We start from the raw sequence: 25,846 nt of genomic DNA on the forward strand, positions 1-25,846 counted from the left end.
GCGTAGAGTTCAGGAGTGCGCTATGTGCAGAGTGTACAGTGTGCAGGGTTTAGGGGTGCACTATGCTCAGTGTGCAACCCCAACCCCTCCCCCCCAAAGCTTATGTGGCCTAACACTTAGGAATCTGATGACCGCACACTTCACATAGCACCTCCATAATCACAATTACTCCACTAGGCATTAGTAATGGTCATATGCAGTACATCCATTTCTCATCACGTCAGGTCCATGTATAGAGATCTGAATTTTAGCTCCTGAATGTGGTCAATCTTCCTTTTCAGCAAAGAAAACACAGATCTGCCAAAATACAACAGCTGCCATTCATTCAGCTAAATTTGCATAACGCGTTCCTTAGCACGCCTAAAGGATTACTGCGTTCTATATGCCCTTTTCCTCTTCTATGACATGATTAACCCCTCCCTGCCAACGCAAGCCGGCCCTTTAAGAGATCATACCACTAGAAGTGTGACATAGGCATCCCGACGATACGTTCATGTGATTGGCTGCCACTGTGATCTCAGTATTGGAAGCCCTTCCTACAGGCTCCTGATCATTGCTATGTGAGCGGCAGTTGTCAGTGACAGCGTGGTTGCAGCGCTGGGAGTGCACAATTAAGCGTGTCCCCAGCATAAAACAGCAACACTGGCTGCATGCAGAGTATATATGTGGCAGCATGGCATAAACCGGGCCTTTAAGAGATCCTAACACTGGAGGCATTACAAGGGCTTTCAGATTATGTAATCAATCTGATTGGCCGTCACTGTGATCACATGACTGAGAGACTATCCTATCAGTTTCTAATTGTTGCCATGTGACTGGAAGTGGTCAGTGATAGCGCAGTCACAGTGCTGTCTGTCAAAAAAAAGCTTTTCCTCCATACAGCGGGGGGCGTACGTACAGGGGGGGTCGCAATTGCAATCCGGCCCCATGCTCCAGGGGACCCGTGAGGCCCCCTGTACACCTGGATAGGAAAAGAGGCATATAGAGGAACCAAACCCCTCCATTTTCTTCTGAAAGGCTGCAGGAGGCAGGGATCGGTTCCTCTACATGCGTCCCTGTGCAGCCCCTCCTATCCACCTCCTGCTGTGATTGGCTCCTGTGCTCTCCCACAGCCCCCCATCTGGATGGAGAGCGGGTAAGGGGCCGGTAAAGGTGTCATTTACAGACCCCTTCCTTTTCATATTCATTGAGGCATAGTAAACTGTTTCCTATGCTTCAGTTTATGAATGGACAGGAAGCCTCTGTACAGAGCTATTCCTGTCCACTCATTCTGTGCTGCTGAGGCTGCAGAGATGGAGATTGAGGGCTGTGTCCTCAATCTTTTTTCTCTCTCAAAGGTGGAACATCAGAGGTCTGTTTAGACCCCTGATATTTGAACAACCCCCCCCCCCCCCCCAACGGAGGTCCTAAAAAAAATGGTAAAAAAATAGCAAAAAATAAAATTGTAAAATAATAAAAAAAAAAAAAAAAAAGAAAAAAAGATTGTAAAAAAAAATAAACCACTGACCCCAGTGGCGAAACAACCAGGGTCACAAGGGTCGCACTTGTGACCGGGCCCTGACGTTACAACATCACGGGGGGGAGTCAGGGGGGCTCTTTATGGCTTCTTGCACTGGGGCCCTGAAGGTTCTAGTTGCACCTCTGTCATACAGTATAGAACAGGGGGAGGCAACCAGTAGCCCTCCAGCTGTTCTGGAACTACATTTCCCATGAGGCATTGCAAGGCTGGCAGTTACAATTACTACCAGAGGCATGATGGGACTTGTAGTTCTGAAACAGCCGGAGGGCCCCAGGTTGCCTACCACTGGTATAGAGTTAGGCTGACCATACATTATACAATTTTCTGGTACAATTTTCCTTTAGATTTACCAAGACCATATAATATGAGGTCACACCTAAACACTTTCAATCTGTATGCAAATAAGGCAGTTCCTTGCACTACATAGTTGAAGGTAAATCTAAAGGAAATTGAAGAAGAAAATTGTGTAATGTATGGCCAGCCTTAATCAGGACAAAACCGCATTATGGCCACTGGATGGAGCTGAAGATCATAGGAAGCAAAATACATAAAGCGTTTGTTATCCCAGCATTTCATATTCCTGATATGTGCCTGCTGTACCATGTACTTGTATGAGAAAGTCTCCTGTTCTCTTTGTATTGCTTCCTTTGTGTGAAATCCCCGGAGTTCCTGCCAGTCCCTCTGCTTCCCTGTTAAAAGCTGGCCACACTAAGCAGGAGAACACAGCGTGGTCAGTTCTCAAGCTGTGCTGGGAGCTCAGCCTGCTCTCCTCCAATGATCAGACTTGTCCTGACCCCCCCCCCCCCCCTCACAGCCATTCACTGGGAACCACATTGTGGTGCCCCCCCCCCGTCTCACATGATACTACTGTGCCCAGGGCAGCTGCCCCTCCTGCCCACCCCTTGTCCCGGCCCTGCCTGTAAAAGGTATTGCTTGAAAAGTAAATTGAAAATTATTATAAACAAAGAAGGTGCTACAAACATAAGAAAAAAAGAACAAAAACTAAAATCTAAAGTCTTCTCAGGGTTAAATACACCACTTGTGCAGCTCTACGCCATTCCACCGAGATCCAGGAGACTGGCACTACCACGTGAGAGGACACCTCCACCCAAGGCTGAATAAGGCAGCTTACCAGATTCAAAGACCCCCAAATCACAGGAGGTCCAACGGAACATGAGTTACACTGAGGAAGGGATCCACTCACATCCGGCTCTCCACAAAGCCGCCTCCAGTCATATCCTTAGGAAGGTAATACATGTTATACAAGTGACGAGGATAGAAGAGAAAAAAAAAAAAAAGACACCAATAGTGTAACCCGTATAACAAAAACAAACATTTAAAGCGGAACTGAAAACTCTCCCAATCAACAGCAACTACTTTAAATCCTTATACTGCTGGCATTAGTAAAAAGATAAGCTGGTATATCATATTTACTTGTTTTAAACTTTTTATTTATTTTTTACATTTCTTCATTTGCTTCCTGGTTTCTGGCCTTGGCCAAAATACATACACCCCAGGAGTCTTCATGGGAGGAGGGGCCTTCTCGGCTAAGCAAACCCTCATGCCTGAGCTAAGGACAGATGGTTTACAGGAAGTAAAATGCTGCATGAATCGTCTGCCCTTACTCAAGATGGTTGCAGCTAGAAATGCTAAGGGGGGGGGTATTTTTCAGAGTTATTTCTCAACAAAATAAAGCATAGAGGCATGGATCGATGGATGGGTTGAGTTTGCTTTGAATATTAATAATGAATTAAACAGTGTTTTCAGTTTGTGGTGCTCACATGCAGTTCAATTCTGCTTTAAAACTCATAGATATTAATATGATATCTGACGGCACTCCTGCTGGCCATGCCCACGCGTTTCAGCCAATGAGCCTTCATCAAGGGCTGGCAGTCCAAGTGTCCACCCTTCTTACAGGGAAAGCATTTTTTGTGGGGGGGGGGGGGGGGGGGGGGTAGGGAAATCCCTATTTGTGATCCTCGGAGGAGGAAGATTTCTACTAAATCAGGAGACAGCAGCCCAAGGGAGACATTTTTTATTTTAATAAACTTTAAAGTGGAGTTCCACCCACTTTTACAACTCTTCAGCATTCCTCACTAAACTGCGCACTGTAAAGGAATTGGATATTTTTTAATTTTTTTTCTCAGCACCTACTGTATATCTGCTGTATTCATTTTTCACTTCCTCCTCCCTGGCCGTGGCCCATCGCATCATTTCCTGTTTGCAATGCTTTCTGGGAAGGGGCGGCAACTTCCTCTGACACTGCCGTTGCTATGGAAACCTGACCTGAAACCTATTACACTGCTTGTGCTGCACTGAGCATGTGCGAGATCTGCAAGGGTGAGATCCAGGAAGAAATACAGTCTGGCTTCAGATGCCCACACTTAAGATGGCCACGGCCTGCTGTAAGTTTATAAAATAACAAACTACTGCTATAAACTAACAAAACAGACCTTAGTTTACAGACTAACTTTACTAGAATACATTAAGCTTGTGTATTATAGGGGTACTTTTATTTAAAAAGTATTATTTCAGCCGGAACACCACTTTTTAACTACTTGCCTACTGGGCATTTTTTTAGGTTTCAGCTCTGTCGCACTTTGAATGACAATATAACGTGGTCTTGCAACGGCTGTACCCATATGAACTTTTTATCATTTTCTTTCACACAAATAGATTTATTTTGGTGGTATTTAATCACTACTGTGTTTTTTTTATTTTTTGCTAAATAAATGAAAAAAATACTGAAAAAACAAAACAAAAAAAAAAAGAAGTTTTTCATAGTTTTTTATAAAGTTTTGCAAACAGGTAATTTTTTTCCTTCACTGGTGGGCACTGATGGGCGGCACTGGTGGGCACTGATTAGTGGCACTGGTGGGCACTGATGGGCGGCACTGGTGGGCATTGATTGGCAGCACTGGTGGACACTGATCATCACTAGCCTCATGCTGTCAGTGTGAGGAAAGGAATGCCAATAACCGGCTTGTGTTTAGCTCGTAACCTGTGATTGGACACAGCTGATCACGTGATAACGGGCCACTGCGATTGGCCCTTTCCCCCAATCTGTGATCAGTTGTGTTTGAAGGGCACAACGATCACAGAGCGTGTTGCCTGTGCGCAGCGGAGGACGCGATCACAGGAGGACGTCATAGAACGCCCTCCCAGGACTGGCTGACTGCGCTGTAGCTGTAATTTTGCTATAGCACGGTAAGCAAGTGGTTAAAAGTATAACTGAATTCAATATTTGGATTATAATCCCTTTCAGGTTTTTATTGCAGGGAGATACACCCTCTCTATTTGTTCTGTTCACTGTTATCATTGAAAGTAAAAGTTAAAAAAATTCCAAAGTTTGGGTTGTCCCCAGAACAGGAATAGAGAGGAAATCTTCCAATGGGGCAATAGTTTTGATGACACCCTGGCATTCCGTCACTTTGTAGGGGATTTCCTGTTTTTGCTATGGGACAGGAAATGAAGGGAAATCTCACCTATGGGACAGGAAATGAAGGGAAATCTCAACTATGGGGCAGGAAATGAAGGGAAATTTAACCTATGGGCTAGGAAATGAAGGGAAATTTAACCTATGGGACAGGAAATGAAGGGAAACTTAACCTATGGGACAGGAAATGAAGGGAAATTTAACCTATGGGACAGGAAATGAAGGGAAATTTAACCTATGGGACAGGAAATGAAGGGAAATTTAACCTATGGGACAGGAAATGAAGGGAAATTTAACCTATGGGACAGGAAATGAAGGGAAATCTCACCTACGGGACAGGAAATGATAGGAAAGCTCACCTATGGGACAAAGATTGCAAAAAACAAAACTATCCAAAATAAAATAAAAAAAGTGTTGCCTTTAGTTACACTTTAAACATAGAGAAGTGTGGAAAGTTTCCAACGAGAACTATCCTTATAAGTTCTCTCCAGGGCCCTTTTTAGAAATATGTTTTTCTAGACTGAGCTTTATTCAGCCTATTTTTTCATTACCGTCATCGTTCATCCTCCCACTACTTTTAATATCACCCCATTGTTAACTGCTGAGGACTTCTGATTATAAATCTCTTTATTCTTATCAGTATCTCTATTCATACTTCATCATCTGAAGACTTCTTTATTCTGATAATCCCGTGTATCCCTAATAAACATTTTTTTTTTTTGCTTTTTATTCCTCTGTTCCCTGTCTTATCTATATTCGTATTTTTAATTTGTCTGAACAGATTTTATAATCAGGAAAATCTCTCAAAGGGAATCCGGTTTTCATTTCCATTTCATTATTTAAACTGTAACTCCACCCTAAGACTAAAATCCCTGCATCTGCAGACACCCGCAATCTAACACCAGTACATTAAATAGGAGGGTTGGGACTTTAGATGAGGTGAGCAAGGAAGGCCAGGGGGACAGTCAAAAATAGCATAAAACACTTTATTGATACATAGTAGTGCAGTGCCACAATTGGAGTTTAAGTGTAGATTGTAATAACAAATCATATAGCAGTCACATCCTAACTGATACATGGCAGACATAGTAAACAGCCCCCAAATGGATGCAGGGAAAATAATCCTAATCTGGAAAAAATATTCACTGGAGTAACATAGAATCATAGGGTAATAAAAAACTTGTAGGTATATGATTGTCTGGTGCATGTCGTAAGCCCAACGCGTTTCGTGTATTGAACACTTTTCAGGGGCGATATAGCACCAGGGTATGCCACGCGATAGTGAATCCAAAGGGGTCCATGACTGCCGGCAACCAATCAGCCCGGGCCCGGGAGCTGAGGGAGGGGCTCAAGTCTAAAGTCCTAACCCTCCTTTTTAATGTACTGACGTATAGAGATGGAGACAAAGTGTCTCATTTAAAGTCCCATTCTTCTATTTAACACAATCTAACACCAACCTATATAGCCCCTGTAAAGAATAAATCACTATACATACCTTTTTTTGAAGCCGGTCCAATCGGTCTCCAGCGGCGGAAGCTCTGCAGAGGACCAAGCCGACAACAGCTGTGAAATGAATGGGGAGTGACGTCACTCATAGAGTTACTATGGGGCTTCCGTTGTCGGCTGTGTCCTCTGCACCCCCCTCCACAGCAAAGCCACGGCTGACAGCTCAGCGTGGGATCGGGTCACCTCGGCTTCAAAAAAGGTATGTATAGCGATTTGTTAGATCGTGGATGTCTGTAGATGTAGAGATTTTAGTGTTGGGGTGGACTTCTACTTTAAGTTCTTCTTTTTTCCTAGGATAAAGTTTATAGATGAACTACAAGAATTAAAGTGATATTAAAGCCTCGTTTAAAAAACAAAAAACAAAAAAAAAAAAAAAAAAAAAAACAAAACATGTCATACTTACCTGCTCTATGTAATGGTTTTGCACAGAGCAGCCCAGATCATTCCTCTTCTCAGGTCCCACCCCGGCGCTCCTGGCTCTTCCCTCCTACCGGGTGCCCCCACAGCAAGCAGCTTGCTATCGGGGCACCCAAGCGGGCGCACACTCCCGAGCCGCGGCTGTGTCCATTCACAAGCAGATCCGCGTCTCGGACCCGCCTCCTCCGTCTCCTGATTGGCTCACTGGTCTCCCGCTGCTGCCAAAAGCCAATCAGGAGTGTGAGTCCCTGGATGGCTCTTGTGGACATCGCTGGATCGAGATGGGGCTCAGGTAAGTATTAGGGGAGACTGGGGAGGGCCGCTGCACACAGAAGGTCTTTACAACCACTTTAACCACTTCCATACCACGCGAATTCCAGCACTCCTCTCCTACATGTAAAAATCATCACTTTTTGCTAGAAAATTACTCAGAACCCCCAAACATATACACATACATATATATATATATATATATATATAATATTTTTAGCAGACACCCTATGGAATAAAATGGCGGTCATTGCAACTTTTTATGTCATGCGATATTTACAGCCAGTGAGGAGTGCCCATACAGCCGAGGCTATCGTGAACATCGCTGGATCGGAGGGGGCTCAGGTAAGGATGGGGGGGGGGGGCGTTGCACACAGAAGGGTTTTTTTTTACCTTCATGCATAGAATGAAAAAACCTTCAGGCTTTAGAACCACCTTTAACAAACTCTACCCTTGCAGTGAGTCCCCCCCCCCCCAGCACTGCATGTGCTAAATGTTTGTTTAGTCTAGGGGTGCAGGGACACATTTAAAAAAAAAAAATTTTGGTTTGAAGACTACTTAAAATCCCCAAAACAATATAGACACCCTGGAGAGTGGAGATAGAGACAAAAAAATCTGAGTAAAAAATTCACTAAAGTTAATTTTAGGGCGCAAAATATTACCCATTTTTTTTTTGGGGGGGGGGATATAAAAATGAGGTTGTGCCAAGTGAATAGATACCCAACATGTCCAACCTTAAAGCGGTAGAAAAGTCAGCTTTTTCACTTCTAAAATACGTGCACCATTTAGGAGACATTCACATTTGTAGCGGCCAGTGATGTCACCGGCGCATGGACACTGAGCTCTGAATGGATAGCAGACTGGTGCACAGTCGTGTTGGAACAGGAAGGGGCCGTCCCCAAACTGTTCCCACAAAGTCGGGAGCATGAAATTGTCCAAAATGTCTTGTTATACTGACGCCTTAAGAGTTCCCTTCACTGGAACTAAGGGGCCAAGCCCATCCCCTGAAAAACAACCCCACACCATAATCCCCCCTCCACCAAATGGTTTTGACCAGTGCACAAAGCAAGGTCCATAAAGACATGGATGAGCAAGTTTGGGGTGGAGGAACTTGACTGACCTGCACAGAGTCCTGACCTCAACCCGATAGAACACCTTTGGGATGAATCAAAGAGGAGACTGCAAGCCAGGCCTTCTCGTCCAACATCAGTGCCTGACCTCACAAATGCTCTTCTGGAAGAATGGTCAAACATTCCCATAGACACACTCCTAAACCTTGTGGACGGCCTTCCCAGAAGAGTTGAAGCTGTTATAGCTGCAAAGGGCGGAGCCAACTCAATATTGAACCCTACAGACTAAGACTGGGATGCCATTAAAGTTCATGTGTGTGTAAAGGCAGGCGTCCCAATACTTTTGATAATATAGTGTATGTTTGAGAATTACAAGGCAAGGCGCACAGTCACCACGATGCCTCCCAATGATTTCTAATTTCCCTGCAAGCCCTTTACCAGTGATGGTGAACCTTGGTACTCCAGGTGTTTTGGAACTACATTTCCCATGATGCTCATGCACTCTGCAGTGTAGTGGAGCACCATGGGAAATGTAGTTCCAAAACATCTGGAGTACCAAGGTTCTCCATCACTGCCCTATACGTTCGCTGTCCACCACATTACAGAACACTGACCTCTTGATAGTGGCCTTTTCTGCAATGTTTGAGTCGGAGAAAAACTTTGCTGGAAGCGGCTTGTTGGATAAATAATATCTGCAGAACTGCTAAGGAAAAAATGGAAAAAACAAAACAAAAAAAAAAGCCTTTCCTGTACAGGTAATAGGTTAGAACTTCTGGACAATGTTGGTATTTGTGGCCGTGCTTTCCTCTCCCGGTGACAACGTCACCTCCATTTCCTGTATGGGTGTCACAGGACACGTACCCACCCCCCACTTCCGGGAGATTGTTGAAGACACGAGAGACTATCAGGAGTTTGGTTTTTTTTTATGTTCTTTTTACCCCAAGACCCACTTAGGGGGGTGGGGGGGAAGGGTAAGGAACGTTTGTAGGCAAGTTTCCTTACCCTTTAATTCAGCAGCACTGGTCAAGGTACTTTAACCACTTGAGCCCTGGAAGGTTTTACCCCCCTTCATGATCAGGCCATTATTTGCGATACTGCACTGCGTTACTTTAACTGGCAATCGTGCGGTCGTGCAACGTTGTACACAAATTAAATGGAACTTTCTTTTGGTGGTATTTGATCACCTCTGCGGTTTTTATTTTTTTAACTATGAACATAAATTAAAAAAAAAAAAAAATAGATTTTTTTACTTTCTACTATAAAACATATCCAATAATAAAAAATAAAAAAAATAAAACATTTCTTTATCAATTTAGGCCAATATGTATTCCGCTACATATTTTTGGTAAAACAAAATCCCAATAAGCGTATATTGATTGGTTTGCGCAAAAATTATTGTGTCTACAAACTATGGGATATTTTATTTTTACTGGTATTATACTATTTTTTATTTTAATTTTTACTAGTAATGGCGGTGATCAGCGACTTATAGCAGGACTGCGACATTGCGGCGGGAAAATCTGACACTTTTTGGGGACCAGTGACAGTAATACAGTGATCAATGCTAATAATATGCACTGTCACTGTACTAATGACACTGGCTGAAGGGGTTAAAGTGGAGTTCCACCCACTTTTACAACTCTTCAGCACCCCTCACTAAATTGTGCACTGTAAACGAATTGGATATTTTTTTTTTTTTTTCTCAGCACCTACTGTATATCTGCTGTATTCATTTTTCACTTCCTCCTCCCTGGCCGCGGCCCATCGCATCATTTCCTGTTTGCAATGCTTTCTGGGAAGGGGCGGCAACTTCCTCTGACACTGCCGTTGCTATGGATACCTGACCTGAAACCTATTACACTGCTTGTGCTGCACTGAGCATGTGCGAGATCTGCTAGGATGAGATCCAGGAAGAAATACAGTCTGGCTTCAGATGCCCACACTTAAGATGGCCACGGCCTGCTGTAAGTTTATAAAATAACAAATTACTGCTATAAACTAACAAAACAGACCTTAGTTTACAGACTGACTTTACTAGAATACATTAAGCTTGTGTATTATAGGGGTATTTTTATTTAAAAAGTATCATTTCGGCCGGAACACCACTTTAACATCAGAGGCGTTTAAAAGGGTTAAATGTATCCCTAGGTTGTGCTCACTCACTGTGGGGGAGGGTGCTTTGACTGGGGGAAGGCAAGAGATCCATGTTCCCACTTAGCAGAAACACAGGATCAATGCTTTCCCAGCTGACAGAACGACAATCTGCCTTGTTTACATAGACAGACCGCCGTTCTTGCCTGTGTCCCAATCGATCGGTGGAACCCGGCAGACATCGAGTCCACAGGATTGGCTCCTGCTATGTCCAGTCACAGCGGGAGCAGGTCACCAGCAGCGAACGCCCCGGAGCTATCAGATCACCTAACAGCTATGCGATCTGGCACATAGCAGACGCCCTACCGCAGTAAATGTACGTGGGGCGATCGCTAAGTTTTAAATCTGACTTCCGAACTTCCCTTCTGCCTTGTGCAGTTGTACAGACTCCTCTCCTGGACTGAAATGGCTTATTCTGATTTCACTGCACACTGTGAGCTTCTCGCAATGTGCATCAGAAGCTGCAGCAAGTCAGATAGAACCCCGCCTCCTTTCCTGGCTGGAGGACGTTCAGCATCATCTAGCCCTTTAACCCCCTAGCCCACGCCTTTCATTGATCGGATTTCATATTCCGCTCATATTACATCAAGTTTTCTTATGAAAAAAACATTTCCTTTTTTTTTTAAAGTTGAAGGATACTCTTCTTCAAGAAGCATCCTCTCAATGACAGCCCGGTTCTCGTCGCTGATGGTGCTGTCCAGAGTCCATGGCTGGAAGGGATATAAAAGAAAATGTGACATTCTGTAACAGAAAAGAAACTAGAAAAGTGACTCCCACTAATGGGGGAAGGCATGCTGGGACTTGTAGTACGTTACTTATTTTACCTCTTCTGCCACACCTTGGTAAAAGTCAGAACTGATACAGAAAATAGGATTTTTTATTACAGCTTACCTGTAAAATCCTTTTCTTTCGACGGACATCACGGGACACAGAGCCACAGTAATTACTGATGGGTTATAGGGTATCACTGGTGATTGGACACTGGTCACACCCTAATCAGGAAGTTCAACCCCCTATATAACCCCTCCCCTTCCAGGGATACCTCAGTTTTGTAGCAAAGCAGTATAGGTGTATTAGAAGAGGGGCGGGACCTCTGTGTCCCGTGATGTCCGTCGAAAGAAAAGGATTTTACAGGTAAGCTGTAATAAAAAATCCTATTTTCTTTTCTCGGACATCACGGGACACAGAGCCACAGTAATTACTGATGGGATGTCCCAAAGCAATGCCAACTGAGGGGGGGGAATCACAAGCAAGTAGGGTGCTATCAGACCTGAGGACCTTGTACCGCTGTCTGCAGCACACTACGCCCAAAGGCGATATCCTCATGCCTTCTCACATCCACCTGATAGAATCTGGTGAATGTATGAACTGAAGACCAGGTTGTGGCCTTGCAGATCTGAGCCATAGAGGCCCGGTGATGCACTGCCCAAGAAGCACCAATAGCCCTTGTGGAATGTGCCCTGATCTGAAACGGAGGAATCTTCTGTTTCAAATCGTAAGCTTGAATGATCAACTGTCGAATCCATTTAGAAATGGTAGCTTTTGACGCTGCCTGTCCTCTATTGGGACCCTCCGGCAGCACGAACAAGACATCCGTCTTGCGAATCTGAGCAGTTGCCTCCAGATAGGTCTTGACTGCTCTTACTACATCCAAAGAATGTAATGACCTTTCTTCCGAAGAACAAGGTTCTGGAAAAAAGGAAGGTAGCACAATGTCTTGGTTTAGATGAAAATCTGAAACCACCTTCGGTAAAAAAACTAGGATGAGGGGGCAGTACCACTCTATCCTTGTGTATAATCAAGTAAGGCTCTTTACAGGGAAGAGCTGCTATTTCTGATACTCTTCTAGCAGAAGAGATAGCTACCAGGAAAATTAGTTTCCTCGTCAGTAAGACCAAAGGAATCTGACGTATTGGTTCAAAAGGTTGTTTTTGTAACACCGATAGAACCAAGTTCAAGTCCCAGGGGTTTAGGGGCGCCTTAACCGGAGGATTAAGACGCATCACCCCCTGTATAAAGTTTCGGATCAGAGAATGCGAAGCAAGCGGCCGTTGAAACAACACTGATAAGGCCGACACCTGGCCCTTGATGGTACTCAAGGCCAGCTTCATCTCTAATCCTAATTGTAGAAAATCCAGAATTCTACCTATGACATATTTCCTGGGATGCCAACCCCTGGATTCACACCAGGATACATAAGCTTTCCAGACACTATGATAAATCATTCTGGAAGCTGGCTTCCTTGCCTTGATCAAGGTAGATATGACAGGACCTGAAAGCCCACGATTTTTCAGAACGTGGGATTCAATAGCCCACCCGTCAAATCTAGCATTTGTGAGGCAGGCGGGAACACCGGACCTTGAGCTAACAGGTCTGGGTGTATCGGTAGGGTCCACCGGGAACCCACCATCATCCCTGCTATTTCTGCTTATCAGGTTCTTCTGGACCAAACGGGGGCCACCAGAAGTGCCGACTTCCCTTCTTGCCTGAGTCTGCGAAGGAGCCGTGGCAGTAGCAGAATGGGAGGGAATGCATAAATCGGTGAGAGCCGATGCCACGGAATCACCAACGCATCCGTCCTGCCTGCAAGAGGATCCCAGGCAACCGGTAGGAAGGATTTCCCCTTCTGTAGGTTTTCGGGTATGAGCCATCAACTGAGGCTCTGACGCATCGCATGCGATAGGTGCATTGGAAAGTTTAATGCCTGCACCTTCCTGTTCCAGGTCAACAGAATACTGTGTTACAACAGTTCTGCTTGGAACTGTGCATAGGGAACTGCTTCGAATGAAGCCACCATCTTCCCCTGCAGCCTTATACAAAGGCGGACAGAAAGACCCTTCTTGGCCCTGACTGTCAGAATCAGCTCCCTTAGAGCAGTGATCTTTGCCTGCAGACACTTCAGTTAAGCAGGAAAACTGGGCACATATAGGCCTGCATCTCTGATGCCTATTGATATCAGAAATTCTCCTCCCTGCAGGACGGAGATTACTGTCTGAATTGATTCCAAACGAAAGGACTGCATCCTTGGGAATCGTTTCAGATCTCTCAAATCCAAAATGGGTCTGTCGTCCCCATTTGGTTTTCGGACCATAGAAAGATTGGAACAAAGTCTCAATCCTTGATCCTTTGTGGGAACCCCCACAATGACCTCTTGCGACAAAAGTCGCTTTATCGCTAGAAGGAGCGACTGCTTCTCTTCTGGCTTTCTGGGAACACCTGATCTGAGGAAACGAGGAGAGGGACATTCTTGGAACTCCAGTCTGTACCCTAAGGTTACCGTGGAGATCACCCATCTGTCCTGGAAGTCCTTCTGCCAGGGCCCTGAGAGCTGCAGCAGTCTTTCCCCCCACTCGAGCAAGTGGGGCGCCCCTTCATGAAGAGGTCTTAGTGTCTTGCTTAGAAGACCTTTTCCCCCAGGATTTCTTGTGTCCCTGGGGTTGACTCTTGTTTCTTGCCCCATATGGAGGAGACCCTCGTGACTGCCTGGAGGCTGATGCCCCTGGCGCTGGGGAAAGAGTCCGTTTAAAAGAGGGACGCTTACTCTTCTTCTTATCAGGTAAGAGAGTGCTTTTCCCACAGGAGATCATCTTGATATAATTATCCAAGTCCTCTCCAAACAACCTTTCACCACGGAAGGGAAACCCAGCCAGTAGCTTCTTACATGGTGCTTCGGCTGACCAGTTTTTCAACCATAAGATTCTACGTATATGCACCAACCCAAGCAAGAGGCGAGAGGTTTGCACGATAGAATCTCTAATGGCATCAACAGCATAACATAAAGCCGCAGGAAGGTTAGCAAACCCCTGGGCCTGCTGTTCAGGTAATACTTTGATGACCTGTTTAACATGGTCTCTTAAGTATTGACAGACTCCAATCGCTGCTACTGCAGGTTGGGCCACTGATCCTGCTAAAGAGAACACATCTTTCAATAAGAAGTCCATCTTTTTATCCACAGGATCTTTGAGCATCTGAGCGTTGTCTACAGGACAAGTCAGATTACTATTTACAGAGGAAATGGCCGCATCAATGGCCGGTATTCCCCACCTCTTAATAAACTTTTCTTCCATAGGATAAAGTGTAGAAAACTTTTTCGGCGGAAGAAATCGCTTATCTGGGTGATCCCACTCAGAATAAAGCAGCTTTTCAAGTAAATTATGAACAGGAAAAGCATGTGCTGCTTGGAAAGGTTTCAGTGACCCCAAAGCAGAAGAGGTTTCTGTAGTAGTTTCAGGTAGGGACAACTTAAATGTGGAGCGGACCAAACCAGTGAGGATCTGCACTAAGACTTTCTCCTCTTGGGAAGTCGCAGAGGGTCGCTCTCCACCTGAATCCTCCGAAGAGGAATCATCTGTCCCATCCCGATCCTCTGAAAGGGATTCATCTCCTTTATCCCAGAGCTCCTCTGACTGAGGGTCTTGGGAAGCAGAGGAAGGCCTTGTGCGTTTTCTTTCACTGCGTGAAGATGTAATCGCGGCCATTAGCTTTTTCTCTAATCCAGAAATGGTTGAGGAAAAAACTTCTTGTGTAATGTACACAGGGGCTGAAGTGCCGGCAGCAGATGTAGCCCCTAACCCCAATGGCTCTCCCTGTCCAGCTGCCCCTGGTCCCTCAGGAGGGGATGGTGTAGCAGACAGGGGGTCCTCAGAACCTGAACGAGACCCCCTAGTGTCTCTGGTTCTTGGGGTGCTTGAACCTCTTCTACCCATAGTGCAAAGCAACAAGGTGTGAGGTATCAAAAGCGAACACTGACTGCTGAGCGATGTAGTCTGGCTAAAAGCCTTGCTACCAAATGCCCAGTCCGGTGTTCTTTAGTAAATGCAGCCTAGGGGAATGCCTGTGTCCCACCTTACATACAACTGTCAGCTCTGTGTCTCTCCAAAGCTCAGAGCACCTGTACAGTGTGCTTTAAATGGCCATGCTTTCTGGCACTGTGGGCGTCTGGGCACGCTGACGCTGTGCTGACGCCCCGCCCCCCCTTCCCCCCCCTCGTTTTTGAAAAACGAGCGCTTCCCGCGCGAGCCGACCCTTTCTGACAAGCCTGAAGGGAGGCTGGGGTTGGGGGAATAAGGAGGAGGCCGGCAGTGATGGGCCCTGCATCGCAATGCGGCTTCGGTGGCGGCAGCGGCTGTGACAGTGCGGTCTCACCCGCCTTACAGCATACCTGAGCCTTTCCCTAGCCTGGGGGAACCATCCCAGCAGAGAAAACCCCCCACCATCTACCTTTGGAGCTGGAGGAAGAGCTAATGCAGCGGACGCTGAGACAGATCAAACATGAAAAGGTTTGTGCTCTTGGCAGCCCCCGGTGGTCACAATAGGCACAGCATGCATTCACCTTAAAGGAGAAAAGCCACTAGAATTAAAATTCTGTGGAATCTCCTCTTACCTTATCCAGGCCGCAGGGTTCAGTTTACACAGACCCAATCTTCACCTCTCACGGTGGGCTCCGTTTGTGGAAAAACCGTCAGAGACTGGGGCCCCCATCAGTAGGGGGATCCTTCAGTTCTGGGCCTGTAAAGCACCTCGCCAGAAATTAGGAAGTTTAAAGCCATTTTCTGATCCGCGGGTCCAGCTCTCTAAAAAGAGAAGCGTTACAGGTAAAACCTCGTTTCTTTGGACACGAGGCCCGGGTACCATCCAATTCGGCCATGAAAAGACACTTTGAATGGATCCGGTCGCCTGGCTTGCCCCAGTATAGGATCTTAGAATATTCCTTTTGGAGCTTCAGCACAGGACATCTTTACACGTCCATCACCTAAGACACTGGTGTAAAAACTGAGGTATCCCTGGAAGGGGAGGGGTTATATAGGGGGTTGAACTTCCTGATTAGGGTGTGACCAGTGTCCAATACCTAGTGATACCCTATAACCCATCAGTAATTACTGTGGCTCTGTGTCCCGTGATGTCCGAGAAAAGAAAATAGAACTTAGTGGTTAGTACTTCTGCCTTGAAGCATTGCGGTCCTTGGTTTAAATCCCGACCAGGACACGATCTGCATGAAGTTTGCAGGTCCTCTATGTGCCTGTGTGGGTTTCCTCCGGGTACTCCGGTTTCCTCCCACACTCTGAAAGTCATACTGGTAGGTTGATTGGCTCCTGTCTAAGTTGTCCCTAATTTATCTAAGTAAGGTAGAGAGCTTAGACTGTAAGCTCCTGGGTGACAGAGACTGATGATGTGAAATGTACAGTATGTAAATGGCCAGAGCTATATAAATACCTTTAATATAAAAAAATATGCAAATATCAAAATAAAACACAGCCACACCCCAGCAGTAATAGAGTTCACCTAATAAAAGAGCAGAGACTCTGCATTCTGAATAATGAATGTTAGCAAATAAAGTGAAGATGTGTTCTCTATTGATTACAGGTTTTTATACAGCACCAATGATATGCACAGCACTTTACATACTGCACACCAGCTCTCAACATTCCCACTCACCGGATCACATTAGGCGAGTGGAAATAAGTGGAGGGCGAGTGGAGCAGGCAGAAGTAGAGGCAGCCAGGATCATGCTGAGGGAGGAGAAGAGGTGCCCGGCCCATGCCAGGGGAATACCCCCAACCGTCCCGGCAATCTCTGCTCCCCCTCCTCAATGCAGACATTGGTGAGGGTTGGGGGGGGGGTGTCAAGGCATTGGTGAAAGAGTTGGGGGGGGGGGGGGCTGCATTGGTGAGAGAGCTGGGGGGGGGGGGGCATTTGTAAGAGGCGAGAGTGGGAATTTGTGAGAAGTGAGAGAGCCGGGGGAGGGGTGGGGGGGCATTTGTGAGAGGTGAGAGAGCTGGGGGGGGGGGGCATTTGTGAGAGGTTAGAGAGCTGGGGGGGGGGGGCATTGGTGAGAGAGCTGGGGGCCGTTCGTGAGAGCTGTGGGGGGGGCATTTGTGAGAGGTGAGAGAGCTGGGGGGAATTTGTGAGAGCTGGAGGGGTGGCATGGTGAGAGAGTCGGGGGACATTTGTGAGAGCTGGGGGGAGGGGCATTTGTGAGAATTGGTGGGGAGGGGGGCATTTGTTATAGAGAGCTGGGGGGGGGGGCATTGGTGAGAGCTGGGGGGGCATTTCTGATCATGACATACCCCTGTATGATGGGAACACAACAGTCGCCCTGGGACTTTGAGTGAGGTGAATATGGACAGGCAATAATCATATCCCTGTATGATCTGGATAAAATATGATAATTTACGAGGGCGTGTTTAGGGGTGGAATTAGGGGTTGGGTGGGGCAACTGGTGGCGAGCAACTCTTAAGGCCTGGCTAGTAGCTCAGGACTTGAAATTTTGAGCCCTGCTGTACACTTACATCAGTCCCTGCACTCAAGGAGCTTTCAACAATCCAAGGAGAGGGGCCAATAAACCTACCTGTAGTTCTCTGGAGTGTGGGAGGGAACCCACACAAGCACACTCCATGTATCCTGGGTGGAATATGACCTGAGGACCCCAGTGCTGTAAGATAGTAGAGATGATCTTGGGAGTCCCACAAACTCATCTCTATCCAAACGTGAAAGCTGTGCTATTTTCTGATCCAATCAGCTGTGGGCCGGGTCATACCCCACCACACATAAACAAAGGGGTGGGATGCTGGTGACGTCAATGCCCTTATATGGACACATACCCATAGTCAATGAACTCACCAACATCTCACCCCTTTGTTAAAGTTTCAATGTCATTGACTAAATATCAGCACGTGTCCATATAAGGCAACTGACATCACTAGCATTCCGCCCCTTTGTTTACATCTCAATGTCAATGACTAAATATGGGCACGTGTCCATATAAGGGCACTGATGTCACTAGCATCCCACCTCTTTGTTTACGTCTCAATGTCATTGACTAAATATGGGCATATGTCTATATAAGGCAACTGACATCACTAACATCCCACCCTTTTGTTTACATGTGCTGCTAGGAGATGAATGACCCAGCTCACAGATGACTGGACTAGAAAATATTGCTGGGGGGGGGCTGCCCATATTTACCAACAAGTGAACAGTCTCTACTCCCTTAGTAAATCAGCCCTGATGGACTCACAGTGAGGTCATCATTGCTCTTCCACACGGAATCCAGATAGTGATCGGGAACAAACCCAGAGCTCAGCTCCTCGTACTTCCTGTAAGGAAAAAAAAATAAACACATTATATCTTTTCTTTCTTTGTTGTCATAACCTTTTACAATCACCCGTGTTAGGACAATAACAAAAAGGCAAAAAGACCAAAGCTCCCTCCCCCATGAGCTGTGAACTACCTCGGGTCCTCAGCAGTACAGGATGCAGGTCCTGACTAGAGATGAGCTCAGGCATTGGCCAAAAAAAGAAAAAAGTTGCGCTATTTTCTAGTCCAATCAGCTGTGGGGCGCTTTATTCATCTCCCCCGCAACATGCGTAAACAAAGGGGTGGGGTGGAGGTGACGTCAGTGGCCCTATATGGACACATACCCATATTTACTCAATGACATTGACAAAATATGGGAACGTTTCTATAGGACACTGATGTCACTGGCATCTCACCTCTTTGTTTACGTGCCAATGGCATTGATTTAAATAAGGGCAGGTTTCTGTATAAGGACACTGAAGTCCCCGGCATCCTGCCCCTTTGTTTACACGTCTATGTCATTGACTAAATATGAGCATGTGCCCACATAAGGGAACTGATGTCACCACCATCCCACCCCTTTGTTTACATGCCAAGCTCATTGACTAAATATGGGCATATGTCCACATGATATGGATGTCACCAGCATTGTTCACCTTTGTTTACATGTCAATGACATTGACTGATGTCACCAACATCCCACCCCTTTGTTTACATGCCACGCTCATTGACTAAATATGAGTATATGTCCATATAAGGGCACCCAGGTGACTAACAGTCTGCTCCCAAGTTAATGAGTCAGTAACATTGATTAAAATAGGGTATGTGTCCATATAAGGGCACCAACGTCACCAGCATCCCACCCCATTGTTTAAATGCCAATCTCATCAACTAAATATGGGCATATGTCCACATGATATGGATGTCACCAGCATTGTTCACCTTTGTTTACATGTCAATGACATTGACTCAGTATGGGTATATCTCTCTGTATAGGGGCACTGACATCGCCAGCATCCCGCCCCTTTGTTTACAGGTCAATGTCATTGAATAATATGGCCACGTTTCCCAAAAAGGACACCGGCATCCCACTCCTTTGTTTATGTACCATTGACTAATGAGTAAATATGGGCATGATTCTGGAAAAAAGGCACTGATGTCACTAACATCCCGCCCCTTAGTTTACGTGTCAGTGACACTGATTAAAATATGTGCGTGTATCCACATAAGGACACTGACATCACCAGCATTCCACCCCTTTGTTTACATGCTAATGACATCACTAAATATGGGCATCTTTCTCTATAAGGGCACTGACATCAGCAACTAAATATGGGCCTATGTCCACATAAGGACACTGATGGCACTAACATCCGGCCCCTTTGTTTACACGCTAATGACATGACTAAATATGGGCATCTTTCTATATAAGGGCACTGATGTTAAAGACTTCCCACCCCTTTGTTTACATGCTAACGACATGACTAAACATGGATGTGACGGAGTCACTTTGGGCGAGGGGGGGGACGTGGAACCCAGAATCCCTTGGGGTGGTTGGGAAAAACTTGTCACCCTGTGTCTCTAATAGGGGCACAGGGTGACCGAGAAATCCAGTCTGAGCTGGATACTAATCGGACTCACTGTAAAGCCACACTGGAATGTTGTGTGTGCGCGTGTATATATATATATATATTCTCATTTTGTTGTGTACTCTTTGCTGGGTCGTTTGGGGTATTGCTGTATTCCAATGTTCTATTATGTCTGTCTGCCTTGGATATTATGGGATGTATATGTAGATTAGCTGTGAGATTGGTGGGGGCGAGTTCCTCCAACAGCTCTCACTGCTGATTGGACAGTCTACCCCACCCGGAATGCAGGTGGGGGGGGATTGTCCAGAGTATTACCTGTGTTTTCAATAAACAGTCCATGTTCAGCAACGAGTATTGCCTTGTTTTGTGGTTGTTAATGGTTGGAATATCTTATATCTGTATTCAGACTGGGAGGAAGCGGTATATGACTAAAGCACTCAAGCGGAGTGTGGGACGTAACGTCACAATGGGCATCTTTCTATATAAAAGGGCACCGACATCACCAGCCTCCTGCCCCTTTGTGTACATGCCAATGACATGACTAAATATGGGCCTATGTACACATAAGGACACTGATGTCACTAACATCCCGCCCCATTGTTTTCATGCCAATGACTGACTAAATATGGGCATCTTTCTATATAAGGGCACTGACGTCACTGGTATCCCACCCCTTTGTTTACATGCCAATGACTGACTAAATATGGGCATCTTTCTATATAAGGGTACTGACGTCACCGGTATCCCACCCCTTTGTTTGCATGCCAAGGCCAGTGACTAAATATGATCCTATGTCCATATAAGGACACTGATGGCACTAACATCCCGCCCCTTTGTTTACATGCTAATGACGCTGATTAAATATGGTCATCTTTCTATATAAGGGCACGGACGTCATCCCGCCCCTTTGTTTACATGTGTGGTGGCGAATGACTCGGCCCCCAGCTGATTGGACTTCATCTTTAATCCTGACCTTTGTGTTCCCCCTCCTGCTGAAGTGCCCAAGGTGGACGCCTCTTCTGCCCACCCCTCGGCCATTCAGTATGGAGTATTTGGAAGGCTCCCAGTTACGCTCTCCGGCGACCCCGGGGCGTGTGCAGCATAAGTGTCAGCCAACGGTCTTCAAACTCCTGACAGGAACAGAAGCCATGGCGTCATGTGACATCACAGAGGGAGGCGGAGCCGTGCCAGGCGTAAGATGCCGGGGGGGCGACTCTGGGCCCCATTCACACCCATTGATTTGAAATGCACTGGTTATGTGCGCTTTTGCACATTTTTCCAGTGACACGCATTGAAATCAATGGGCTGCCCCTATGTGCGGCAAGGTGGCCCACTGAGCTTTTTTTACGCGTTTTGGTTTTTCTATATGGCGAAAAACGCATTCGTTTTCCAGAGTTTAGGGCGCCATTAACATATACGTTTTTCGTGCGTTCTGGAAACGCACGTGTGTGGAAATGCGCGTTTCTGGAACTCGGAGATGTTAATGGCGCCCTAAGACAAAATGGCGGCACTCCGAGACGCGGCACTACGCCGCACAGACCGGAGGAGGGGCCAGCGGTGACCACCATCATATTGTCATTGTATGGGACACTCCATACTGTCTTTGTAGCTCATCTTCCATCCATTACAGGACATTATATATAATTATAATAATGAGACTCATGGTCGGTGCTCACCTCTGGCTGCACTCTGCTGCCCCATCCCCCTCAATGTCCACATCTGCCTCCTCCGCCATCTTGCCTGGAAGGGGGTTCCTTGATCACCTGTGGGGGCCCCGGGGAAGGGGGTGGGCCGGCTAAGCACCGGAATGCGGTACCCCGGGCCTCACACGCCACCGAAATTCATCACACCAACCCCCCAGCCAATCAAAACTCTCGTTTAGCCATCTTAGTACACCCACAGGTCGTGGGTGTACTAAGCAGCGGCCATCTTGATACACCCTGCACACCGCAAAACATGCAGTCAGAAGGCTGCGGCGACCATCTTGGTACACCCTGCTCTCAGCATGTGTTTCGTCAGAGTAGGCGACCCGACAGCGGACATCTTGAGACACCCATCCAAATCTTGAAGTTCATACTCATTTTAGCAGTAGATTGAGCGTATGTACTTAAATACAGTATGTTGAAATCTGTAAGGCAATATTGATACTAAAACGTTGAAAGCAGCGGCAAAGCCTGTGGTCAGAAGTCGGCGGCGTCCATCTTGGTACACCTTACACTCGACCTCATCACGCCAACAGTAAGAAGGCGCGCAGCGGACATCTTGGTACACCTTACACTCGACCTCATCACACCAACAGTAAGAAGGCGAGCAGCGGACATCTTGCTACACCTTACACTCGACCTCATCACACCTACAGGAAGAAGCCGGCAGCGGACATCTTGGTACACCTTACACTCGGCCTCATCACACCTACTGCAAGAAGGCGCGCAGCGGACATCTTGCTACACCAAATCCCGTTTTGAATGTGCCAACTAATTTCAGCAATCGAGTGAGCTTATCTACTTAATTATAGTATATGGAAATCTACAAAGTGGAACTGATATTAAAATTTTTAAGAGAGTCTGAAGAGGTGGGTGTACCAAGATGGCGGCGCTCTGTTGTGTCAGATCGTTTCTCCAGGGCATGCTGAGCTGTATTTCCTGATGGGGACGTGGTGGGTCGAGGGGGCAGCTCCTGACTTGGGGCAGTTACAGAGGAGCACGTGACCCCAAATTGCCCCCAATGCTTGTGGTGAGTACTGGAGGCCAATCAGGAACATTGTGTCACAACTGTGCAATGGGGGGGGGGGTTGCTACTACAAGTTCCAGTCAGTTGTTTGCTGACCCCTGTCACAGGTAAGTGATTGTAAGTGTCCGGGTGGGCCGATGAAGAGATCGATTCATCCAAGTTTTAGCTTTGACTTTTCCAGATGGTGTCAGGGAACAGTAGAGGTCGTCTGACTCCGATACGCTGTTCTGCGCACTCCGGAGCCGGGCAGTGGATTGTGAGGTAAGTCAGGGCTCTGTGTTCAATGCGTTGGACGGCCATTCACTATAAGTGGCTTGCCGCTCCTCTGAAAAGCGATCTGCGATAAGTCGCTCTTCATAGGGTAGTTGACAGGCGGCTGGGAGGTGATCTGTCACCTCCTCACTGCCTGCTTTTACCCTGTAAATGCTGCACCACCATGCGGTGATGTGTTTTTTTTTTTTTAAAGTAGTGCATGCGCTACTTTTTGTGCAATTTCAGCCCATTCGTTTGAATCGCAACCACACTGAATCACAAAGGAATCGCACAGGACCGGCCCCTAAAGCAGGTGATTGGTCTTAGCATTGTGTGTGCTGCTAAGTTTTTAGAGGTGGCTTTAGGGCTTGTCCACCCAGAATGTGGTGACTGGCTGTATTCTGCACAGGAAGACGCGCTGCATGTTATTGCAGAGCACCGGATGGCACCGCACAGCCGCACAATGCACCTCCCTGCTGTGCAGGGACATGAATCAAGTGTGACTTTGTGCACTTCAAATAAAGTTGTAATTAAGGATGAGCTCCGTCGTGTTCGCAAGCTGCACGTGCAGAGCCCACCAGGAAGTCGACACTGCACATCGCTAATCACAGGCAGTGACACATTTCACGATCTCTGCAGCCGCACATCAGGAAATGTCTCACTGCCTGTGATTAGCGCTGTGCAGTGCCGACTTCCTGGCGGGCTCGGCACGTGCAGCTTGCGAACACGCCGGAGCTCATCCTTAATTACAACTTTATTTGAAGTGCACAAAGTCACACTTTATTACTTAGTTGTAATATATTGCACCATAGGAGCTTACACTCTAATGTCCTACCAAAGTCACACATTATTATTATTATTATTATTATTAATATTATTATAATACATTTATAAAGCTCTGACATATACCACAGTGCTGTACAGAGAACCCTGAGCCAAACACATCAGTCTCTGTACCAGAGGAGCTTACACTCTAATGTCCTCCTACAGTCACACACTATTATTATTATTATACATTTTATATACAGTTAGGTCCATATATATTTGGACACAGGCACAATTTTAGATTTTTTTTCAGGTATTTACCAAAACATACTCAATCTATAGTTCTATAATGGATGTGAGCTGAAGGTGCACACCCTCAGGTGTAATTTGAGGGTATGTTCATCCAAATCAGAGGAAGGGTTTAGGAATTACAGCTCTTAAAGTGGGGTTCCACCCAAAAAAACAAAAATACATGAAAAATCCTAAAAAAACAAAAAAAAATTTGGATATTTTTTTTTTTTTAACTTACCTCTAAATGCCTGTTGCTAGGGGGTCCCTCGTAGTCTGCCTCCTTCCAGTGCCTGGGCTGGTGACATCACTTCCCCCTCGGCACAGGAAGGGCTCCGCTCTGCTCCTTCCCTCCTGTCAATCATCTGGGACCCATTACAGGCCCCAGGTGACTGAGCGGCCAATCACGGCGCGCGGCGCCGCTCGCGCATGCGCAGTGGGTGCCAGGCTGTGAAGCCACAGCCCGGCGCCCACAGTAGCAATGCCGGCGCCGCTGAACGGAGGGGGGGAGGATGAGCGGGGCTTCGATCCCCCGCATCGCTGGACCCAGGGACAGGTAAGTGTCCAATTAAAAGTCAGCAGCTGCAGAATTTGTAGCTGCTGACTTTAAATTTTTTTTTTTTTACTGGACCCCCTGGGTGGAACTCCTCTTTAAGAATAGCCACCCCCCTTTTTTCAAGGGACCAAAAGTATTTGATCAAAAACTGTTTCGCAGCCAGGTGTGGGCTACTCCTTCGTTAATTCTTCATTAATTAGACCCCTTTCATACTGGAGGCGTTTTTTAAGGCGCCACAGCGCTAAAAATAGCGCCTGAAAAAAAGCCTCGCCTGCAAACCCAGTGTGAAAGCCCGAGTGCGTTCACACTGGGGCGCTGCGCTGGCAGGGCGTCACAAAAAGTCCTGCCAGCAGCTTCTTTGCAGCAGCGGAGGAGCGGTGAATACGCCGCTTCTGCCCATTGAAAATAATGGGGCAGCGGCAGATTTAACCCTTTTCGGCCGCTAGCGGGCGTTAAAACTGCCCCGCTAGCGGCCAAAAATAGCGCCTCTAAAACAACGTTTTTAGCGCCGTTTTACCGCCGACGCCCAGGGCGGCTCAGTGTAAAAAGGGGTCTTGGGCAGATAAAAGGTCTGGAGATGATTCTAAAGCCTCGTACACACGGTACGATTGTTGGCAGGGGATTGTCTGTTGACGCGCCTTTTGACAATTGTCCTGTTTTCGGCCAACAAATGTTGGATGTCAGGCTAGTAAAACACGCATGCTCAGAATTGATGCTCACCAAACACGAAATTAGCAGAAGGGGCCTAAAGGGTGGCGTTCGAGAGCTGAAATTCCTTGTAGTACGTCACTACGTTCGTGTTTGTGGTATTTGGAATCTATTGCTGTGAACCTACATCATGGGTTCAAAGGAGCTGTCCATGCAAGTGAAACAGGCCATTGTAAGGCTTCAAAAACAAAACAAATCCATCAGAGAGATAGCAGCAACATTAGGAGTGGCCACGTTAACAGTTTGGTACATTCTGAGGTAAGGAGAACGCAACATGAGATCAGCAACATAAAAAGGCCTGGATGTCCACGGAAGACAACAGTGGTGGATGATCGCAGGATCCTCTCTATGGTCAAGAAAAACCCATTCACAACATCCAGACAAGTGAAGGACACTCTCCAGGAAGGTTGGACGTATCATAGTCAAAGTCCACAATCAAGAGAAGACTTCACGAGAGCAAATACAGAGGGTTCACCACAAGGTGCAAACCATTCATAAGCCTGAAGAATAGTA

General features: G+C 46.5%; 2 protein-coding genes across 7 annotated transcripts in view; one reads left to right on the plus strand and one right to left on the minus strand.

The window, feature by feature from the left end:
- Positions 1 to 21,971, minus strand: part of MYSM1 (Myb like, SWIRM and MPN domains 1) — an 82,983-nt gene extending 61,012 nt beyond the window's left edge. For 2 of the 4 annotated variants that reach the window (XM_073593865.1, XM_073593864.1), the window contains exons 1-4: positions 21,711 to 21,971; positions 18,387 to 18,465; positions 11,009 to 11,079; positions 8,833 to 8,910 (exon numbers count right to left, since the gene is read on the minus strand). In XM_073593865.1, the coding sequence (XP_073449966.1) occupies positions 8,833 to 8,910; positions 11,009 to 11,079; positions 18,387 to 18,465; positions 21,711 to 21,769 (287 nt within the window). In that variant the 5' untranslated portion in view covers positions 21,770 to 21,971. Of the gene's footprint in view, positions 1 to 8,832; positions 8,911 to 11,008; positions 11,080 to 15,589; positions 15,641 to 18,386; positions 18,466 to 21,710 lie in introns of those variants that run through there. The other 2 variants (XM_073593866.1, XM_073593867.1) reach the window with 2 other exon arrangements.
- OMA1 (OMA1 zinc metallopeptidase) overlaps positions 15,383 to 25,846 on the plus strand; it is a 142,158-nt gene continuing 131,694 nt past the window's right edge. Inside the window, exon 1 of one of the 3 annotated variants that reach the window (XM_073593869.1) lies at positions 15,383 to 15,648. The gene's annotated coding sequence lies outside the window, so the exon portion shown is untranslated. Of the gene's footprint in view, positions 15,649 to 22,487; positions 22,768 to 25,846 lie in introns of those variants that run through there. The other 2 variants (XM_073593870.1, XM_073593868.1) reach the window with 2 other exon arrangements.

The sequence above is a fragment of the Aquarana catesbeiana genome, linkage group LG07 (assembly GCF_042186555.1).
Source record: "Aquarana catesbeiana isolate 2022-GZ linkage group LG07, ASM4218655v1, whole genome shotgun sequence".
Lineage (NCBI taxonomy): Eukaryota > Metazoa > Chordata > Amphibia > Anura > Ranidae > Aquarana > Aquarana catesbeiana.